Source organism: Schistocerca piceifrons, chromosome 10, assembly GCF_021461385.2.
Source record: "Schistocerca piceifrons isolate TAMUIC-IGC-003096 chromosome 10, iqSchPice1.1, whole genome shotgun sequence".
In the NCBI taxonomy this organism is placed as follows: Eukaryota; Metazoa; Arthropoda; class Insecta; order Orthoptera; family Acrididae; genus Schistocerca; species Schistocerca piceifrons.
The window spans coordinates 45,491,792-45,510,633 of record NC_060147.1 but is presented as its reverse complement, the minus strand read 5'-3'; the positions used below and the strand labels follow the sequence as shown (position 1 = coordinate 45,510,633).

The 18,842-nt window shown below is 40.2% G+C and overlaps 1 protein-coding gene across 7 annotated transcripts in view; it reads left to right on the top strand.

Annotated features, from left to right (window-relative positions):
• The window catches only part of LOC124718871 (lysine-specific demethylase 4C-like), a 380,259-nt gene that overhangs the window by 113,156 nt on the left and 248,261 nt on the right, over positions 1–18,842 (top strand). For all 7 annotated transcript variants that reach the window (XR_007005926.1, XM_047244505.1, XM_047244509.1 and 4 more), the window contains 4 exons: positions 3,249–3,548; positions 7,609–7,680; positions 8,458–8,632; positions 15,210–15,425. Coding sequence is in view for 6 of the 7 variants with exons in the window: in XM_047244505.1 (XP_047100461.1) it covers positions 3,249–3,548; positions 7,609–7,680; positions 8,458–8,632; positions 15,210–15,425 (763 nt within the window). In the remaining variant the exon portion in view is untranslated. The remainder of the gene's footprint in view (positions 1–3,248; positions 3,549–7,608; positions 7,681–8,457; positions 8,633–15,209; positions 15,426–18,842) is intronic.

The following is an 18,842-nucleotide window of genomic DNA, read 5'->3' as shown; positions in this document are numbered from 1 at the left end:
GGTATGATTTTTATGCAAAGCCTTTAAGTGCAGTATAAGCAAACGTTTGTTTTTGGAGCCACTTTCGAGAGGGACAGCCTGTAGTTTTTTTCATAATTATTTATTTTAAAAAAAAACTTTCATCAACTAACCCCGTTAGTGTTTGAATTTACAAAAATGGTGAAACATTTATTTTGTATTTTCTGACTGAGAAACCAAGTACCAATTTTTGTTGTTCTAGCTTCAAAGTTGCTTTAATAGCAACATGCTTTCAAAAAGCATTTCATTCCCTATTTCACCCCCTTGGGGACAATCCCTTCTTAAACGATGTCTGCTATGGAAGATCCACACCCTCTCCAAACTTCAAGTTTCTGTCTAATGGTTTGGGCTGGGCGATGATGAGTCAGTGTATCAGTGTGACCCTATTTCACCCTGTTAGGGGTTAAAATTCCAAGAAAAACGAAACCTGTATTTTCTCATTTCTAACCAAGAAGCTAGACACCAGTTTTTGAAAGACTTAGCTTTAAAAATGCTTTGGCAATGAAATATTTTCATAAAACATTTCACTCCCTTAGTTGAATTTCCACAAACAGTGACATGCATTTGCTTTATTTCTAACAGAGAAGCCAAATCCAAATTTTCTTAGATTTAGCTTAAAAAATGCTTTCACAATAAAACATTTTCAAAAAATTTTTCATCCTCCATTTCACGCCCATGGGGTTGAATTTACAAAAACAGTGAAACATGTATTTTTGTCATTTCTAACTGAGAAGCCAAATTCAAATTTTCATAGTTAGCTTTAAAAATGCTTTAATTATAAAATATTTTTATAAAAACTGTCATCCCCTATTTCACCCCTTAGGGTTTCAATTTCCAAAAACAGTGAAATGTGTGTTTTTATTTGTAACCAAGAAGTCAAATGCCAATGTTCATAGACATAGGTTTAAAAATACTTAAGTAGTTCTGTAATAATGATATATTAAAAAAAGCTTTCAACCACTATTTCACACCCATAGGGTTAGATTTCCAAAACTGCTGAAACACACATTTCTGACAGAGACCAAATACCAATTTTTGTAGGTCTCGTGTCAAAATTGCCTTAAGTGGCATTTTTCAGAAAAATCCTTCATCCCCTATTTCACTCACTTACGATTGGAATTTTGAAATATCCCTTCTTAAGTGACACTTTCAGTGTAAGATCCACATGTTCTCCAAATTTCAAGCTTCTGTCCTGAGCGGTTCGGACTGGCCGATGATTCGGACTGGCCGATGATGAGCCAGCAAGCCAGCCAACCAGGACATTGCCTTTAATATATAAGAGATTACTCACAAGTAATCAAGCTGAGATAATTTTATTGACAATGCATCTGTTGCTTTTTAATCAAACAGTGGAAAATCCAGGATGGAATGTAACAATATGCTACTGTAACAATGTGACTCAAATTCTGTTACTCTTTAGATAGAAGCATTTTTGGTAATGTGGCACAAGTTTTTCCCAAGCTGTTTTGTACCAGCTTGGGTCCTGTGCTCGTAATCAGCTGTTCATGTTAATGTGACTTCATCATTGGTGTTGAAGTGATCACTTCCAAGATGACCTTTGAGTTGGGGAAACGTGAAAATTACGTGGGGGGTGAGACGTGGTGAATATGGAGGATGCAGGAACATTTCAGAGTCGAATCGAGCTCCGCCTAGGTCGTTAGAGCTTTGTGAAGCCGAGCATTATTGTTGAGGAAGAGGCAGGTAGTAAATGAGTGACGTCCCTGACAAGTCCCAAAAATTGGTTGCCATAACTTCTCCTGCCACTTATGGTCTTTGCCATGTTTTAATTTTTATTATTATTATTATTATTAATTTTTTTTTTTTGTCATTTTCACTGGGTTTGCTCCACACTATGCTCTAGCTGTTTTGTCTCAGAGGTTGAATGCTGGACCCAGTTCTAATCTCCATTTGAATGCTCGTACAGCGTAGGCAGAGGTTAACGTCCGACGGATATTGACAGTGGAAAGTTATTTTGATATGAAAAAACTAATGACCGAGCACTGCTCACAAGCAGACACACATTGTAGTGGTAAGTCCATGCTAGTTGACAGAGCATACTGGCAAGATGTGGCAGTAAGCATCATAAGCCTTTGTGAGTCAACCAGTCAAACACGGCGGCCCTCGTGCACACCTTACTTTGCAGAGAAATAAAATGGATAAACTTACTTATTGGATGACTTTCGTAAATAATATGCTGCATTCCCATAATGGCTGGCTGTATAAATTACTACTAGTAGGCTCGAGACGAACATGCTACTGGCTTGGCATTTCAGCATTGAGGTGATAAGTCCTCTGAAAGAAAGTTTTCAAAATTGTTTCCACAACCTTGCAATAATGTTGGCATAAAGCGTTGCTGCAGCATGTCCAGATACACGAAACGTGTCACTGTTCTCTCTGCAGAGTAAATGGTCCTTAAAATTTTGGAGTGGGCACAGACAAAAGATGTTAACTTTAGGTGAATCACAAATGTGTTCCACAGTCTCATGTGGAAATTCTGTGTCCCAAACACACACGAAATGACAATTCTCATTCCTGGACACGATTTGTGGATTCATCTCTGAAAACTAATGTCTGTGAAAAATGTCTTCGTCCAGTACCGCTGCAGGTCATTGCAAAAGTCAGAGCGAAGATCATTGTCCGGAGTAGTCAGCACATGTAATTGCTGTCGGTATGCTTTTAACATGCAAACATTTCTGTAGAATGCAACTGTCTGTCAACTGTGGAATCTGTGGTTCTCTGTTTGCTCGTGTTGTCCGTTTCTTCAGGCTCTCGACAAACAGTTCCTGCAAACACTCCACTTTCTCTGCTGGTGGTTTTAGTCTGCCTTTTTTTTCCCGCTGTTCCACGCAATGAGTTGTATCAAACTTGGATTTATTTGTCCTTGCAACTTGTCTTAATCATTGTCGAAATGCCACAGTATGTCCACATTTAGCAAATTTGGGGACACTAAATGCACACACTACTCCATTATACACCATGTGCTGACTAACCGTGAACTCTGCAACTATGTCAAGGTGTATTGTGAACCAGAAATGCTCCGTCTGCTGACAGGTCTTTTTTTGTGTACGTCTTTAACTTTTTGCACATTCATCTTCTGAAAACCCAGGGATACTTAAAAATAACACTGTATTTATTTCACTAGTGGGTTATGTGGTTCACATTTTGAATTTTTTTTCTCAAAAATCTCATCTCTCTTGGGATGTGAATACACAACTAAACAATTTTTGCAGACGATGTACCTACTGCCTCCAAAAGGCGGTTCTGTTTCACCGGATGTCAACCAGAGGACAGACTCTGCTGGCGAGAGCACACCGCCTGGCACAGTGGGTGTTTCAGAGCCCATCCAGAACAATACGTTGAAGCAGTTGTTGGCCTACCGTCCCACTGTGGGTGCAAAGCCCACTTCCGGAGGGCAGAGCAGAGAAGGGAGCATCTCTGCTGTGAAGCCGGCAAGTGTCGGAGTGAGTTCAGAACGCAGCAGACAGCTCAGAGCTCTCATCAAGCTGTTGGGACCCACAGCCAATCTCAAGGTATTTCTGTTGTTTCTTTTTTAAAACCCTGACATCCCATGTGTTGCAGTGATTGAACAAGGCTTATCACTATTAAAGGCAAATTAGTACAAATGCTGTCCTGTGTGGCCGAGTGGGTCTAGGCGCTTCAGTCTGGACCTGTGCGACCGCTACAGTTGCAGGTTCGAATCCTGCCTCCGGCATGGATGTGTGTGATGTCCTTAGGTTAGTTAGGTTTAAGTAGTTCTAAGTTCTAGGGGACTAATGACCTCAGATGTTTAGTCCCATAGTGCTCAGAACCATTTGAACCATTAATGCAAATGTCAATTTTGTCATTTAAATTACTAAACAGCTAACACGTAGGTACAGTTGCCTTATTCCAGTTGCAGGATGCTTATCTAACAAATTCCATGGGCAACAAACATTTGATTTTTGTATTTCATATTATGACTAACAAGGTGTAAAGATTTAAAATGCTATCATTATCTACTCATTAACCCTAGGACGCACAAGCCTTTCCTTTTTTTTTCTAACTTGAATGCCTAATAGAGGGGGGGGGGGGTGTTCGGCGAGCCCACATGTATTACATAAGTTTACTGACGAAAAAGTACAACTTTCAAAATGGTTTATGTATTTTAACTAAGGCATCAGTTTATAAATGTTGTTAATTGTTATAAATATTGCATTGAGTGAATAAAAAATTGACATATTAAACTACGAAATACAGATATGTTCATATACAATAGACTACTCTGAGTCCTCAACTTCAAGGCAAGAGACACACTTCACAATTTTTTCTGAATGTGTGTTACACACGTTTATGACACTGTTCACAATACTGTTTTGGTTTACTTAGATTGTTGTACTTCTGCTTCTTTGTTTTAGCTTCTCTTACACAAATATGGCACCCACCTTTCCTTGCAGGAGGCTGGCGTGCTTCTGTTGTCACTTCTTTCTTCTACCTGCAATTTCACTAGTTCCATCCCAGCTTGCAGAAAATAAAGTTTCCATTTGTTGTTTCTTTTCATTCCATCTTGGATGTTGCTGGATGAATATGGTGGTTACATTGATAGCACAAATGTCGATGAGAGAGTAAAATACCGATAGAGGCTCTTTGTCCCTCTCTTGCAGGTGTACATAAGCGCCATTTGATCAATGGTATCAATTCCACCTTTAGAGGAATTATAATATGCATTTATCTCGGTTTTATTCTTCTCTCCTCCAACAGTGCCTTTATCTTGGTGCATTGTTGACAACATCAGTGAGTTTTTACTTGGTTTCGTTTTGGCTATGTAGGACACCAAAGTTACTGGAGGCCTAACTGTTGATGGGTCTGTGAACAACAACATCGATGAATATAGCTCTCGATTTGACGTGTTCTTCATTATGTCTGGAATATGCTTCCTGTTTGTCTGGAGAGTTCCTACTGTAGTAACTTTGTAGTCTTGGTATAACTCTTCCGCCAAATCCACCGATGTGTAGTATCGGTCTGTAGTAATATTTCGACCAGTATTTTTCACAGGTGCTACCAGATGTTTGACGACAGCTGCTGAACCCCGTTCTTCTTTCGACAAATTCTGAACATTACCTGAATAGGGTTCCATATTCAAGACGTATATGTCAACTGCCTCGTACATCATGCTTGTAAGGATGCCGTACTTGCCCAGTTTATCCTTCATAAATACTTTGAAGTGGCAGCGCCCTCTAAACAAGCCGAGCATCTCATCAGTGGTGAGGTGGGACCCCTTGTTTATACAGTAGTGGAAACCTATCATTCACTTTGTTGAAAACATCATGGATTGCCGTGAACTTGTCTGCTTCCCTTCTTAGCTGGCAGGTACTTTTGTCATCAGACCTTATGATTGCAATAAGTTCCTCGAAACGTTCTCTTGCCATAATACCCTTGTAAACTGGCCGACCCATTAGGTCTGACCAAAGATCGTGTACACTGACAGAGTTGCCCTTATTTGCCCCCATAAGTATCAGGCTTCCTATAAATTCTTTCTCATTAACCAAAGTAACATTTCGCCTAACTGCCTCTTCATTTGAATGTTTTACTATAACATCCATGATGTCAGGTGTAAGAAGTAACTTCAAGGGTCCTTCAGGTGAATAGCAAACACCAGCTGGAGTTACTCCTGCCTGCTCCCTTACTATATTAGCAACAGACCTCTGAGGAATTCTAGGCTGTATGGTTACGAACCTTCTTCCAGACTTGGCCACAATAACATCCTGATTGTCACTGCCTGAAGCTGCGCTATCTTCATCTTCTCTAACATCCACATCACTTTCCCGATCTGGATCATACTCCATAACACCATCCTCATATTCACTTTCACTCCCCGAGTCAGAATCTTCATCTAAAATTTCATTCAGAACTCTTTCTAAAGACGAGTCATGTATTCTTTTAGTCATTTCTAAGTCTGGTTGTGAACAGTAGGGAACTGCACTAAGTCACTGCAAGTTTACAAGATAAATAACAGCTGACTGACATCAACAATCACTTCCTCTGAAAGTAAACCGATTGTTGTGAATATCAAGAATACCAACCAACAAGAAACTAACTTGCATTGTTGTGGAGATGAGAAATACGAAATCCTACCAAGGGAAATTTTCTATAGCATGGAAGCCTAGGGGGGGGGGGGGGGGGGGGTTGTTGGACCCATAATAAGTTTGTTTATTTTTTCTTTCAAAGCAGGAATTTTCTATAAAATATATTTACACTAACGTTTCATAAAATAGCCAACAAACAATAACTCAAAGGAAATATGTAGTATGAAAGTTACTTGGGCAAAAGCAGGGGACATAAAAAAAGTTGTGGGTTCAGTGAACCCCCCCCCCCCTCCCTAGGCGTCCTAGGGTTAAGAAACAGATGGCGGTAGTATCATACACACGAGGTGTGAAAAGGGGGGCTAGTGGTTGATGTGTAAAAACAGTTGCTGGTGATGAAGGTCGACCTCAAAGTATTTGTATTTTTAAGATGGCTGGTAAGTAATGAATTTGTAGGAAGACATAAAGGGAAACAACATATAACCATTGTAATATCATATTTATTACTCAATAAATACAGCAATAGTTTGGCATTATATATCTGACAGACTATAAAAGTAACATTTTTGTCGTATTTCCCCTTGAGTCTACTGCATTAGTGACAGAGAACAGTCTTGCAGAAGCTGATGTCTATCAGTGGAATGGAGGCACACTTCATCCCCAACGAAGGTTAAACCCAAGCAAATCTTGACAACTCAAAAAGTCGTGCACTGTTTTTTGGGACAGAAAAGGCATTTTGCTGATTGATTTCTTACCATGAGGCCAAAAAGTCAATGCACATGGTTACTGTGAGACCATTAAGAAATTGCACCACGCAATACAGAACAAGCGCTGAGGATTACTGTCAAAAGGTGTTGTTTTTTCCCACAATAATGGCCGATTGCACACGGCAAATGTGACCAAACAACTCTTATGAGAATTTCACAGGGACGCGTTTGATCATCATCCATACAGCCTGGACCTCACTCCTAGCGACTTTTCTCTCTTGTTACACCTAAAATCTGTCCTTGGTGGTCAACATTTCAACAGTGAGGACGAGCTAAAAGAACATGTTACCACATGGTTGAATACACAGGCGGCAACCTTCTATGAAGTAGGCATACAGAAACTTGTGCCACGCTATGATAATTGCCTACAAAGTTTCGCAAGCTATGTAGAAAAATAGTTTAACAGTTGTAGATTTTTGTACCATAAATATTTTTTGTGTGTCTGTACACATTTGTTTTATACAACCGAAGAGAACTTACTTTGTGGACATACCTTGTATATCCCATTGATTACATGCTCCTTGACCCATGAAACTTCTTTATATTCATACTGTGGATTTACTGTGAATGAATGCTTTGTTGAATTCTTGTCACACTGTTTTAATAAACAAGTTAGCATGTTAGAAGTTAGTTGGAAGGCTAGCGCCAGAAATCTGGTTGGTTTTTGCTCTAGGGAGTTTATATTTTGTTGTGTACTCTGTGAAGAACCATTATGTTAACTACCACTGGAATGTAATTTAAAAAAAATTCTTTTTGTGTTTCAGAATGAAGCAATACTGAAGAGAATCAGTCAAGCTCTGTCACTAGCAAGGGCCAGAGCACGATCAGAAGACAATGTGAGTACATAATTAACTTAATGACTTAGCTTGGAAATTCTTGTAAGAATCCTTTTGTAGTTGTAGAGAAAATACACCATCTGTTTAAAAGCACCTGGATATTCCTATACGATGCAGATTTGAAGACTAGATGTCACAAGAGGCAGTATAAAAGAAGGTGGAGAATATTGTGTTGTCACTAAGAAGCACAGTTGGTTGATAAAGAGAGCTTAGAGACTTTTAATGTGGAATAGATGGATGCCACTTGTGTAGCTCACTGTACTTGCATTCAAAAGGGGTGATGTTCAAATCCCACATATAGGTGGTTTTCCATTATGGCTAAGACAAATCCTTCAGAAAAAGTGTTGTAGATTTTTTACTTCATTTTATCCTTTCTGAGATTGTGCTGATTGTGTATTACCTTGTGATTCACACATTGCGTTAAATTATTTCACCACATATGAACCTATACTCTAAGACGTCTTAATTCGCTGCTCTTGAGCTCAGAAAACGAACACTTGCCTGTTTTGGTCACTCTCGTGGAAATTCTGACCATTGTGGAAGGTAGATAGCTATCTGGGTATAACTGTGAAATGCTGTTCTCATAAAAGAGACTTATGAGCTACGCTTTCTTTTTTTCACCCATCACCTTTTTTCCCCATTTAAAGTTAGATTAAACCATTACGTACAACTCTCAAAAGCACAAACTGTAATATAAGACTAACTTGTTTGACACAATGTGAAATTTATAAAAATGGAGGAAATTTTATGAAGTTTCTTGTTTTCCGGTCCATGCAGCCAAATTCCAAAGGTAGCGCAATTTCAAAGGCTGGGGCATGGAGGAAAGGAGCACCTTCTGATCGCTCCCTAGACAGAGTGGGAACTTCTGCATCAGAAGGCGGTAAATCTAGTCGCCCAGTCTCCGGCAGATTTTCAGAATTCGCAGTTCCTAGCAGTGTCGACAGTCAATCAGGTAATTTTCAATTTCTTTGTAATTCTTTCTTTCATTTTTTATATAATTTTCTCTGATCGTACTGTTGTTAAAACAGATTTAAACTAGTATAAAATTAATATTGAATGAAATGGGAGGAGGAGAAGAATGTACCAGTGCATTATCTACTTAAGTAGTATTGAAATGTCATTGACCCATGATATGATTAAATGAGAGTCACTCATTGACAGTTTTCTTATTGATGTTGCTAAATCATTGTCCATAGATAGGCCATCAGTTTGTCAGAAATAACAGTTGCAAAATGTCAAAATAGAATAATTTGTGTCTGTGTTGTGCACTTCCATAGACAAAGAATATTTTTACAAAATGGCTCTCAACATCTGTGCGGAACACATGATTGTCATGTATGATAAAGGCCAGACACAGTTGTTCTACCTGCAGTGAATGTAAATGTTCAGCTGCAGTAACCAACCATTCTTAGGTTAAATCATTGTCTGTGAAAGGGTGCAAGGACTATACTAAAAGTAATGCAACTTGTAGCTAATCCAAACAGCACACTCAATTAATTTTTCTTCCTCTTGATAGAGCTTGAAGTTTCAAAACCTCTTATATATGTTCAGGTCCTATACATTTCCATTTCCGTATTCTGTGCCATGGTAAGTTATGTAATGCCATTGTAAATTGAGTATTCTGAAAGTATTCAGCATCTTACGGTACAATAAACATTTTGCAAACCCAATATTTTTGTGTAAAATGATAAGAGTCCTCGCACTGCAAACTGAAATGGATGATGTTGTCAGTGTTAACACAATGCCAGCTTGCCATTGCTGCTATAAGGTGGCACTGCTGTCAAAGCTTCCCTCCCTATTTCAAGGGTAATGCTTCTCCAATTGCAAGTGAGAGCGTAAGCAGGTGCGAGTGCTCACACTCTGTCGAGTGTCGGTGATTGTATGAGAGTTTGTGTAGTGTGGTGTCATGGTATGATGATGATAGAAGGCAGAAGGTCAAATCCTGTGTTAGCATGTAGCAGACTCCTCTCAAATAACAATGAGGGGGCCAACGACCTCAGTTCCCTAAGTCACTGAAGATTGGTTTGGAATTTCGTCCAGGTCATTGTTGCAAAGTGTGGTGATTGGGAATGTATTCCGCAAACTTACGGCTAAATACTGAAAATTTTTCCTATCACAAGATTTGAGCAAATTATTTCAGTCAATTGCCACCTTTCAGGCATTCAGTGGCGACCACGGCTACAGGGGCGAGTTGAGATAATTAGAAAGTATGGTACATGTACTGACAGCATTGAACTAACAAACTTCACCTGAGAGCTCAGTGTGTTTTGAGACTACTGGTAACAAAACATGTTGATTTGAGTTCAAGTCTCAATCTGACATGTATTTTCAACTTGTCGGGAAGTTTCAGCAAAGGGTATTATTTTGTCCTTGTTGGTGTATAGTGTAAGGATTTTAATATCTAATGGTAATGGTAACGGGATGTAACAGCAAGCCCTGTGCAATGCTGGTAATGATTCATTACCAGTCAGAAGACACCTTCTCTGTCATTAAGATGTTAAATTCCAATGGTCCTCCCTATCATTCTGGAAATACCACCAAAAATTTAGGCAGTCTGCCATACAGCTACTAAGTGAAAAATAAGTGGACGGATGAGAAGATACATGAACTATTTTTATTATTAGAAAAGCAGGAATAGTTCAACTTCAACTTTTGTGTTGTTTTCAGTTTTTAAATTGCACTTCCATAGATGTCAACCCTTTGTAATATCTGTATTCTAACAGCTCATAAACTACTTAATATCTAACCGTGAATCTTTTGTGCTCTATTATGTTCATCTGATCTTTTTAAACTGAGGCCCATTTTTTTCTAAAAAAATTATTTAATGGTAAAACTTTGACACATTTAAGTTAAGTGCGAAGGTGAATTGATAGGATCCTCATACTTCGCATCTGACCAAACGTTTCACACATTTATGGCCCATCTGAAGGCATCGGCCTGGAATTGGATACAACTCCTAAGCTGTGGCTGAATATTCAGGCGTATTCTCTTTTCCAGTGGTGAGAGAAGCATGAGAGCTTGTGTAGAATTTTGCAAGTAGGCGAAAGATTCTGGAAGACTTATGTTCAGAGTTGAAATGGGGCCTTATGTCAGTGGGTTAGTGAACTTAAAGGGAAAAAATTTGGGCTAATCCAATCTGGCATGCAGTATTGATCTGTCAGGAAATTTCAATACAGTATGAGATGCTACCCAAAATTTCTGTGAATTACGCTCTAACAATTGGCAGTACAAGCTTCCACTACGAGGCCCTTCTAATTGTATCTTTAGACTGTGGCACGTGTCACCATTGTGGGTGCATCAGTGTTGATTTTTTTTTTTTTTTCTACATGTTCTACTGTATACACGCGTGTCTGAAGCATGGCCATCGATGATGATCCACAGTTATACGAAATAATGTGAAAATAATTTGCTGACTGTAAATGCCTGGAATTGGCTGTACTAGCTATGGATTACAATCGAGTTTGACATATGGAAATTCGTGCGAGGCAGAGACTCGAACTCAGATTTCCCACTTGCTGCAAGTAATCGCCTTAACCTCTTTTGCTGTCTGTGCACACTCCTCGAACCACTCCAAACCTCCATACGAGATGTGATCAAAAGTAAAGTGTTTTCTTAAAGAATTTTTATTTATTCGTTGTCATCAAATTTGTCCCCTTCAAACTAATCCCCCTCAGATGTAATACACTTGTATCAGTGCTTTTTCCGAACTTAGAAGCATTTCTGGAACTCAATTTCCGGTATGGTGTTGAGCTCCTTTAGTGATTCTGTTTTTATCTCAACAGTGGTAGCAAAATGATGTCGTTACATGGTTCTCTTCAGCCACGGAAATAGAAATGTCCAATGAATACGATGCCTGATGCAATGTAACGGTTTTGTTTTTTGTCAAAACATTGTGAACGAGCATTGAGGTGTGACAGATCATTATTGTGTTGCAATTTCCAGGACTGGTTTTACCACAATTTTGAGTGTTTTCTTCTAATTATTTCATGTAAACACTGCATAACTTCCAAGTAGTAGTCCTTTAATTGACTGTATGATCATAAGGCAGGAACTCGTATGCACTGTCCCATTATAATGGAAGAAAACCATGAGAAGAACTGCCACATATGATGGAACTTGTTAAATGTTTTTCCGCCTTGGCTCTTCAAGCAGTTTCCATTGTGATGATTGGGCCTTGGGTTTCAAAATCGTACCTGTACAGCTGAATTTTGTCACCTGTTGTAACCTTCTTCAGATGATCTGTATTGTCATGGACTTCATTCAGCTATTCCTGAGTGATGTATACACGATGTCGTTTTTAGTTGACATTCAACAATTTTGGAATAAATTGTACTGCTATGTGTTTCGTGCCCAAAACATCTGAAAAAATTGCTTGGCATGAACCAGAGCATATGCTGACATCATCAGCAACCTTTCTAATGGTGATTCAGTAATTTTCCAGATTCATTTTCTTTCTGTCTTCCACAGTTGTCGGTAACCGATGTGCTAGGGCATCCAGGGCTGTCATCCTAAGTGTCTTCTCACTCCTGTTTGAAATGTTTATACAACTCGTAATTTCTTGTCTTAATCTTAGTAGATTCTCCAAAAGTCACAGTCAACTTCTTGAGTACGCTCCTCCACTCTATTCCATTATTTAAAGCAAAATTTAATGCAAATTGTTTGATCCACCTTTTTCAAAATTAAAAATTGCTGAGCAGTTGTGAACACAAGATAACTTTTAGACCGTCAGCTGTAAAAGTAAATATTCAAAACAGCTGAAAATGCAAACATGTTTTAGGAACATGTCTACCAACAAGATGAAAAAACTGAAAATCCTATCCTGGGAACTTTTAAAAAAAAAAATTCTGTTACTTTTTGATCACACCTTGTATGTCACACTGACTACTTGCTTACATTGTACTCCACTAAATTCATCACGTAACTTCCAAAATTACTTGGATTCCTGCAACAGGGCAAAAGAGACAATGTGGAATCAAGACCAGTGTTGTTATTGTATAATACTTACATCCCTGTCAAGGAATTCACAGCCAGTGATGAAGTAACAAAGGATCTACTAAAGTTTTGTTTTAAGCTCTGAAAAACTGTAGTTGAAGACCACCACATGCTAAGGGAGGCTTTTGGTAAGTGACCTATGGGCCAAGCGAGAGCGTCTGAGCGATGTTAAGACATTTCGGTATGGCTGGCAGTTTGTGAAGGATGACACACTCAGGCTGACTGCTATAATTCACAGCTATGAAAAATTTCGCCGAAAGTGCGTGTAATGATCCAGCAGGACAAAAAACAGACAATCCACGATGTTCGTGAAACCATTGTAATTACATAAGGGGCATCTCAACACATTCCTGCTGACGAATTGCAGCAAAGTTAGTTCCTTATTGCCAGCCAGTGAGACTGTTGGGTTCGTACGTGTTGAACTGCAAATAACAGTTCCAGATGATCCAAATTTCCTGTTTGGTGTTGTAACTACCAATAAATCACAAGTGTACTATTATGACCCAGATACAAAACAGCAATTGTTCCAGTGGAAGGCAGCACACTCTCCACACCTCGAAAAGTGTGCCACATTCATACCAACATTGAGCTGACACTCGAGACTATTTTTGACTTTCATGGAATTGTCCATAAGGAATTCACCCATGCGGTCGATCAGTCGTAGGGAAGTTTTACTATGTTGTTTTGAGGAGACAGAGGGAAGATATTAGAAGCAAGTGGGCCACGACATGGAAGAACAAAGACTGGTTGCTGCATTGTGACAATTAAGCCTAGTTTACATGACAGCACTAGGTTGCATGCAACTGCGCTACCTGACTAATCGGCATATACAGTGCTAATTTGCGCAACTTGTTTGTGAAACTAAGTTCTTTCGTATTGTTCCAACTTTGGCGACACTACTTGCACGAGTTTCTGATGTTAGGTGTGTCAGTATAGTGTAAACAAACTCAAATATGCAATTCAGAATGGAAGAAATACCGCTCTTTCATGTATGCCATACATAGGTGTTTGGGGAATTTCAGTGATGTTGACTACAAAAACAGAAGGCAACCTGTTGCTGCATTTGTGGCCGTCCTACACGATCTGAACTTTGAAGGACACGTGAGCTACAGTACACAATACATTCAGTCAGGAGTATTATACAAATGAGCTAAGAAAAATACAGGCAAGCACAACATCTGACGCTGGAACTGCCTGCATCTAAAAGGCGAAAATCCCGTGGTTCAAGTTGGCTGGTTTGTTTTTTGAGGAAAATTGTGTACAGGAGAAAAGGATACAGAAGTCTGCCAAGCTGTGCTCTTTACTCAGTATTTATTTATTTGAAAAGTCACATCAGTACTTCACATTCACAATTTTTACTACTGGTATATATTTTTAAATTCTTAAATTTTGCCAAGGTACGAAGGTAGATGGAAAATGATTCTCTTCTTAATGCGGCCTGTTTTGAATAATTATTGCTGCCGACTTGCAGCTTTGCGTGTATCAGCCTCCTGGCATTTGTGCTTCTCCATGTCCTTGGCTGATAAACTACGCTATCCACATTCTCTTCACACATTACAGTATCTTTTTTCATTATTGCATTTTAACTGTATTTAAAAGAAACGTGAATTGGTCTGGTGACATTCTGAGATAATTTAAATAACTCTTAGGTTGCTGAGCAACTGAGCTGACTTCTATTCTTGATCCAGTCAAAAACTCAAAACATGTTCCTCGACTTTACTTTTGTCTTATGCAATGATTTTGTGCAAAGAAGTGTTAACTCCACCACAGCTCGTACAGCCGTCACTATTCGTACAGTTGCTAAGAATATACAGCTCTCACAAATGATGAAACTGAAGTGTACTCTATCGGCGCCATGTTTATAGACGTGTACGAAACCATTTGCGTGCAACTCTTTTCATGCAATGAGTGGCACAAGCCACTGTTGTTGTGTAAACTAGGCTTTACCCTGCAAACATATCGCTCACAGTAGGGGAAATTCCTGGCAAAAATAACTAAACTGTCCCTCACGTACCCTGCTTGCCTGATTTTGTCCTTTGCATTTCTTCTTCCTCCTGAAATTGAAGGGCGGGATTTGGTTTCCGTAGAACAGATTTGAGTGGAATCTCAACTAATTTTTGAATACGATTCAACCATCAGACTTCTAGCACTGCTTCCAACGGTGGGAAAGAGGCTGGTAGCATTGTATACAACTGAGTGGAGGACTACTTTGATGGTGGTGGTTGAAATTAAGACGTAATGTAAGTTTTCTGATTTTTACAGGGATATTCTCAGAAATTTTGTGTAGTACCTTTTATATTTCCTGCTGCAGAATGAAAATTTGATTCTGGCCATATCTGTATTTCTTGTTGATGGCTGTTATATATAGTGATGGCACACATTGTTTGTGTGAGGATAATATTCTATCAAATGAGTACAGTGATGCAGGTGGGGATTAGGTAATAAACTTGAAAGTGGAGGTTTCACTCAAACACAGATGCCGTTTCAGTGTGCCCCGGTTTGTTACGGTCTTCAGACGTATATCTCTCTCGACACAGGTGACGCGAAGCAGTGGAGACGTGCTACAGCGTACCGGCAGCAGCGTAAGCGCGGCAGCAGGCTCAACGGCGTGGGCCCGTCCGGTCGGCCTCCGAGGCCGCCCGTCCGTCCACCGATATCTGCCCGCAAGAATCTGAGTCCTGCCGATCAGCAGAAGCTTATAGAACTGCAAAAAGTGCTGGATGACTTTGTGGAGAATGTTATCCTCGAGAAAGGTAAGTCTGTTTTCATTTGGTGGTTGTGAATATTGATAACTGTTCAAAATGATGTCTTTAAACTTTCCATCCACAAAACACTGCCAGCACACATTTAAGCAGCAGTATTCAGAAATAAGGTTGTAACACCCTTCATTTGATTACCATTTGGATTATCTTACCTTAGGGTTTCTGTTAATTCTTTAAATCCCTCACAACAATTGCCAGTATAGCCTTGCTGCAAGATTGTGACTAATTCATTCCTTCATTCCTATCAGCTGCCTGGTGACTTAAGCATTGGGTGGGTGGGGACGAGCTTGAACTGGCCACAAATCTTGTTGCCAAGAATTTTTTAATTACAAACTAGTCGTTCTTATTTATATTTCATTCATCATTGCTTGTAGCTCTCTCTCTCTCTCTCTCTCTCTCTCTCTCTCTCTCTCTCTCTCTCTCTCTGTCTCTCAAGCATGGAGGAAACATTAATTTATTTCCTTTTAGAGTTGGATGTGGAACAGACCTGCTTTGTGTGTGCGAATATGTGCGTTTTACTTCCTTAATTGATTGTGATCTCTATTCAGTAACACAGTGGCATTGTTGCACACAAACTGAGAGTGTAATAATAATTTCAATACAAACATCCTATAACTTTGGAGCTGCATTCTTTCTTGCTTCTGTGTGTTTTGAGTTTTAAATTCCTTTCTGTTGGGTTCTTTCGTATTGAAGTTTCTGCCTGTATGAAGTCCCCGTACTTGTCAGTGGGTCAGTACCGACTTCTGGAAGTCACTTTGGATTTCTGCCAGTCAACGTATTTTGGATTTCCAGACTTCACTGATGAAGTGCAAGATTTCTCCTCCTCATTAACTTTATTGGTCATATTGGATCCATTGGACCACTTGAGTCATTTCATACTCAATTTTTCTTTGGAAGTTGTAATGTTTGGCATTTGCAATCCACCCACGACTGTTTAACTTTTTCTGATCACAATTTTCTCAGTAGACATTCTGTGTGTAATTTCTGCTGAAAATTTGTGGTTCTCAAGAAGAGTATTAATTTTAACTTTGTTCTCCTGCATCTGTTACCTGGAGACCAACAGCTTTAAGATCTTGCTGAATTTCTCAGATCCATTGTCCTTCTGTCTTCATTCTAATATTTCTCGTCACAAGGTGTTTTAAAATTCTGTGTCCTTGCATTTGCAAGACATTAAAGAAATAAGAATCTTTTCCTTTTCATTGCACTGTTGATTCAGCTAATCTCCCAGCAGTTACACTATTGATCAAAAGTTTTTGAACATTAGTGATTTTGAGGAAAGAAATGGAAATTGGAACCAGAAATGTTAGAAATATTCAAAATTTAATTTGGAATGATCTTTTATTGAAACTAAATACATGCAGCCAAATTTTACTCTCCTCAAAGTAGCGTCCTTTGGCTTCAATCACTGCTCTGCATATGGGAGGCATTCTTTCTGTCAGCTTCGGCAGGGTTTCCTCGGTGATATGCCACCATTCCTCTTGTAGTTTGGTCCCAAGGCTGTTCAATACGATTACATTCGAGGAATTGGGGCAGCCAGATCACATTTTTCAATTCCTTCTTTTTTTGTAAATTTGCCAAATATTCTATCCACAGTTTTGAAGTGTGTTTAGGGCCGCTAACTTGCTGTAGGATGAATCCCTTGCCAATCAGTCATCTTCCATGTGGCTTTGGCTGATACTGTAGAATGCGATTGTAGTCCTGTTTCTTTGTACAAGATCACAGGTCTTAAAACTTCAAAAACACCCCCAAACCATAAGGGAACCCCTTCCATGCTTTAATGTTGGAGATACATATTGGTGTAACAATCACATTTGTTCACCAGGCGACTGCCGAACAAACTTGCATCGCTTTTTGCCAGAGACCTCAAATTTGGATTTTTCAGTGAAAAATGACTTTTTTTTCCCACTGATTTACTGTCCAACTTCCATGTTGTCTTGCCCAGCATAGGTTCTTCTGCCTAATAATAGCCATCAGTAATTCTTTCTTAGCCTCCACACACCCGTTAAGGTTCACTGCCTGAAGACGTCTTTCCATAGTACTTACTCGCTGGCTTTTCCCTATTGTGGCTGAGTTTTATTGCTGAAACTGGCGCTGTTTTGAAGCAATCACATTTACTTGTGACTATTATATATTTGTCATCACTTTTTTATGTGTCTTTTGGTTCTACCCTATTGAGTTTGGTCTATATTCTGGGGGATATACACATGCCTCTGTAAGGTATAATGGACACATCTCTAGGACCCCCCAGGGGATCCACAACTCTTTTGTGGATACGTGTGTAGCGAGCACTGGACCCCGAGCTAATGTGGCCTTCCTTCCTTTCCGGGCTGCATACCTTCCCTTTCCGTATCCTTCCCCATCCCCCGTCTTCGCCCCCCCCCCCCCCCCCCCCCCCCTCACCTCTGGCTCTTTCCTTCCCCTTCTCCCCCCCTGGGGAGTATGGTTTGTGCCTACGTCCGGAGACGGACGCTTGTGAATGTACTGCACTCTTCGCCTTCCTTGCTTGTATGTCTTCATCTTTCTTCGTCCTTCTCTTTTCCTTACCTCTTCTCTTTACCTCTTCTCTTTACCCTTTTCTCCGCTGCGGCGTTTGAGACCTCTCTTCTTTCCTTTCCCTGTCTCTTTCTTCCTCCCTGTGCGTGTCTGAAGGCCGACCCACGCACTTCCTTGCGTAGCCGGTGACGGGGTAACGCGTAATTCCCCGCCCCGGGTAGACAGGTAGGACACGTACGTACCCCCTGGTAACGGCCAGGCCCAGGGAGGGGTGATTACCCGAGCTGATACCTTCCGAAAGTGCCGATTGGTCCCTCCGTCCGTTTGTCGGGAGGTGTGACCTGAGGTGTGAACAATCACCTAAGGCGGGTGTGCCCTCGGTGAGGGCCCCCACAAGGGAGGAGCGCGCCATCGGAGACGCCGGTAATCATGGGGGATTCTTCCGCAATGGTTTCCTCACCTTCCACTATGTCTGCTCACAAACGTAAGTTCACTGAGTCTCAGCCACAGATGGTTCTTCCATCGTTGCCACAGTTCCTTGTCGTTTCTCGGTCTGACGAAGGTCACGACTTTTCCACGGTCAACCCTTTCATTATTCAGAAAGGTGTCGACGCAATTGCGGGTCCTGTAAAGTCTTGTTCCAGATTACGGAATGGTACCCTGTTGTTAGAAACACACAGTGCCCTCCAGGCTCAAAAATTGCTGCGTACTTCTCTGCTCCACACCTTCCCTGTCCGGGTGGAACCGCACCGTACCTTAAATTCCTCGCGTGGAGTCGTTTATACACGCTCCCTCGATGGATTGTCTGACGAAGAAATTCAGCACTACCTGTCTGACCAGGGCGTCACCGCTGTTCATCGGGTTATGAAAAGGGTTGACTCGAACATCATTCCAACCCGCACTGTCTTCTTGACA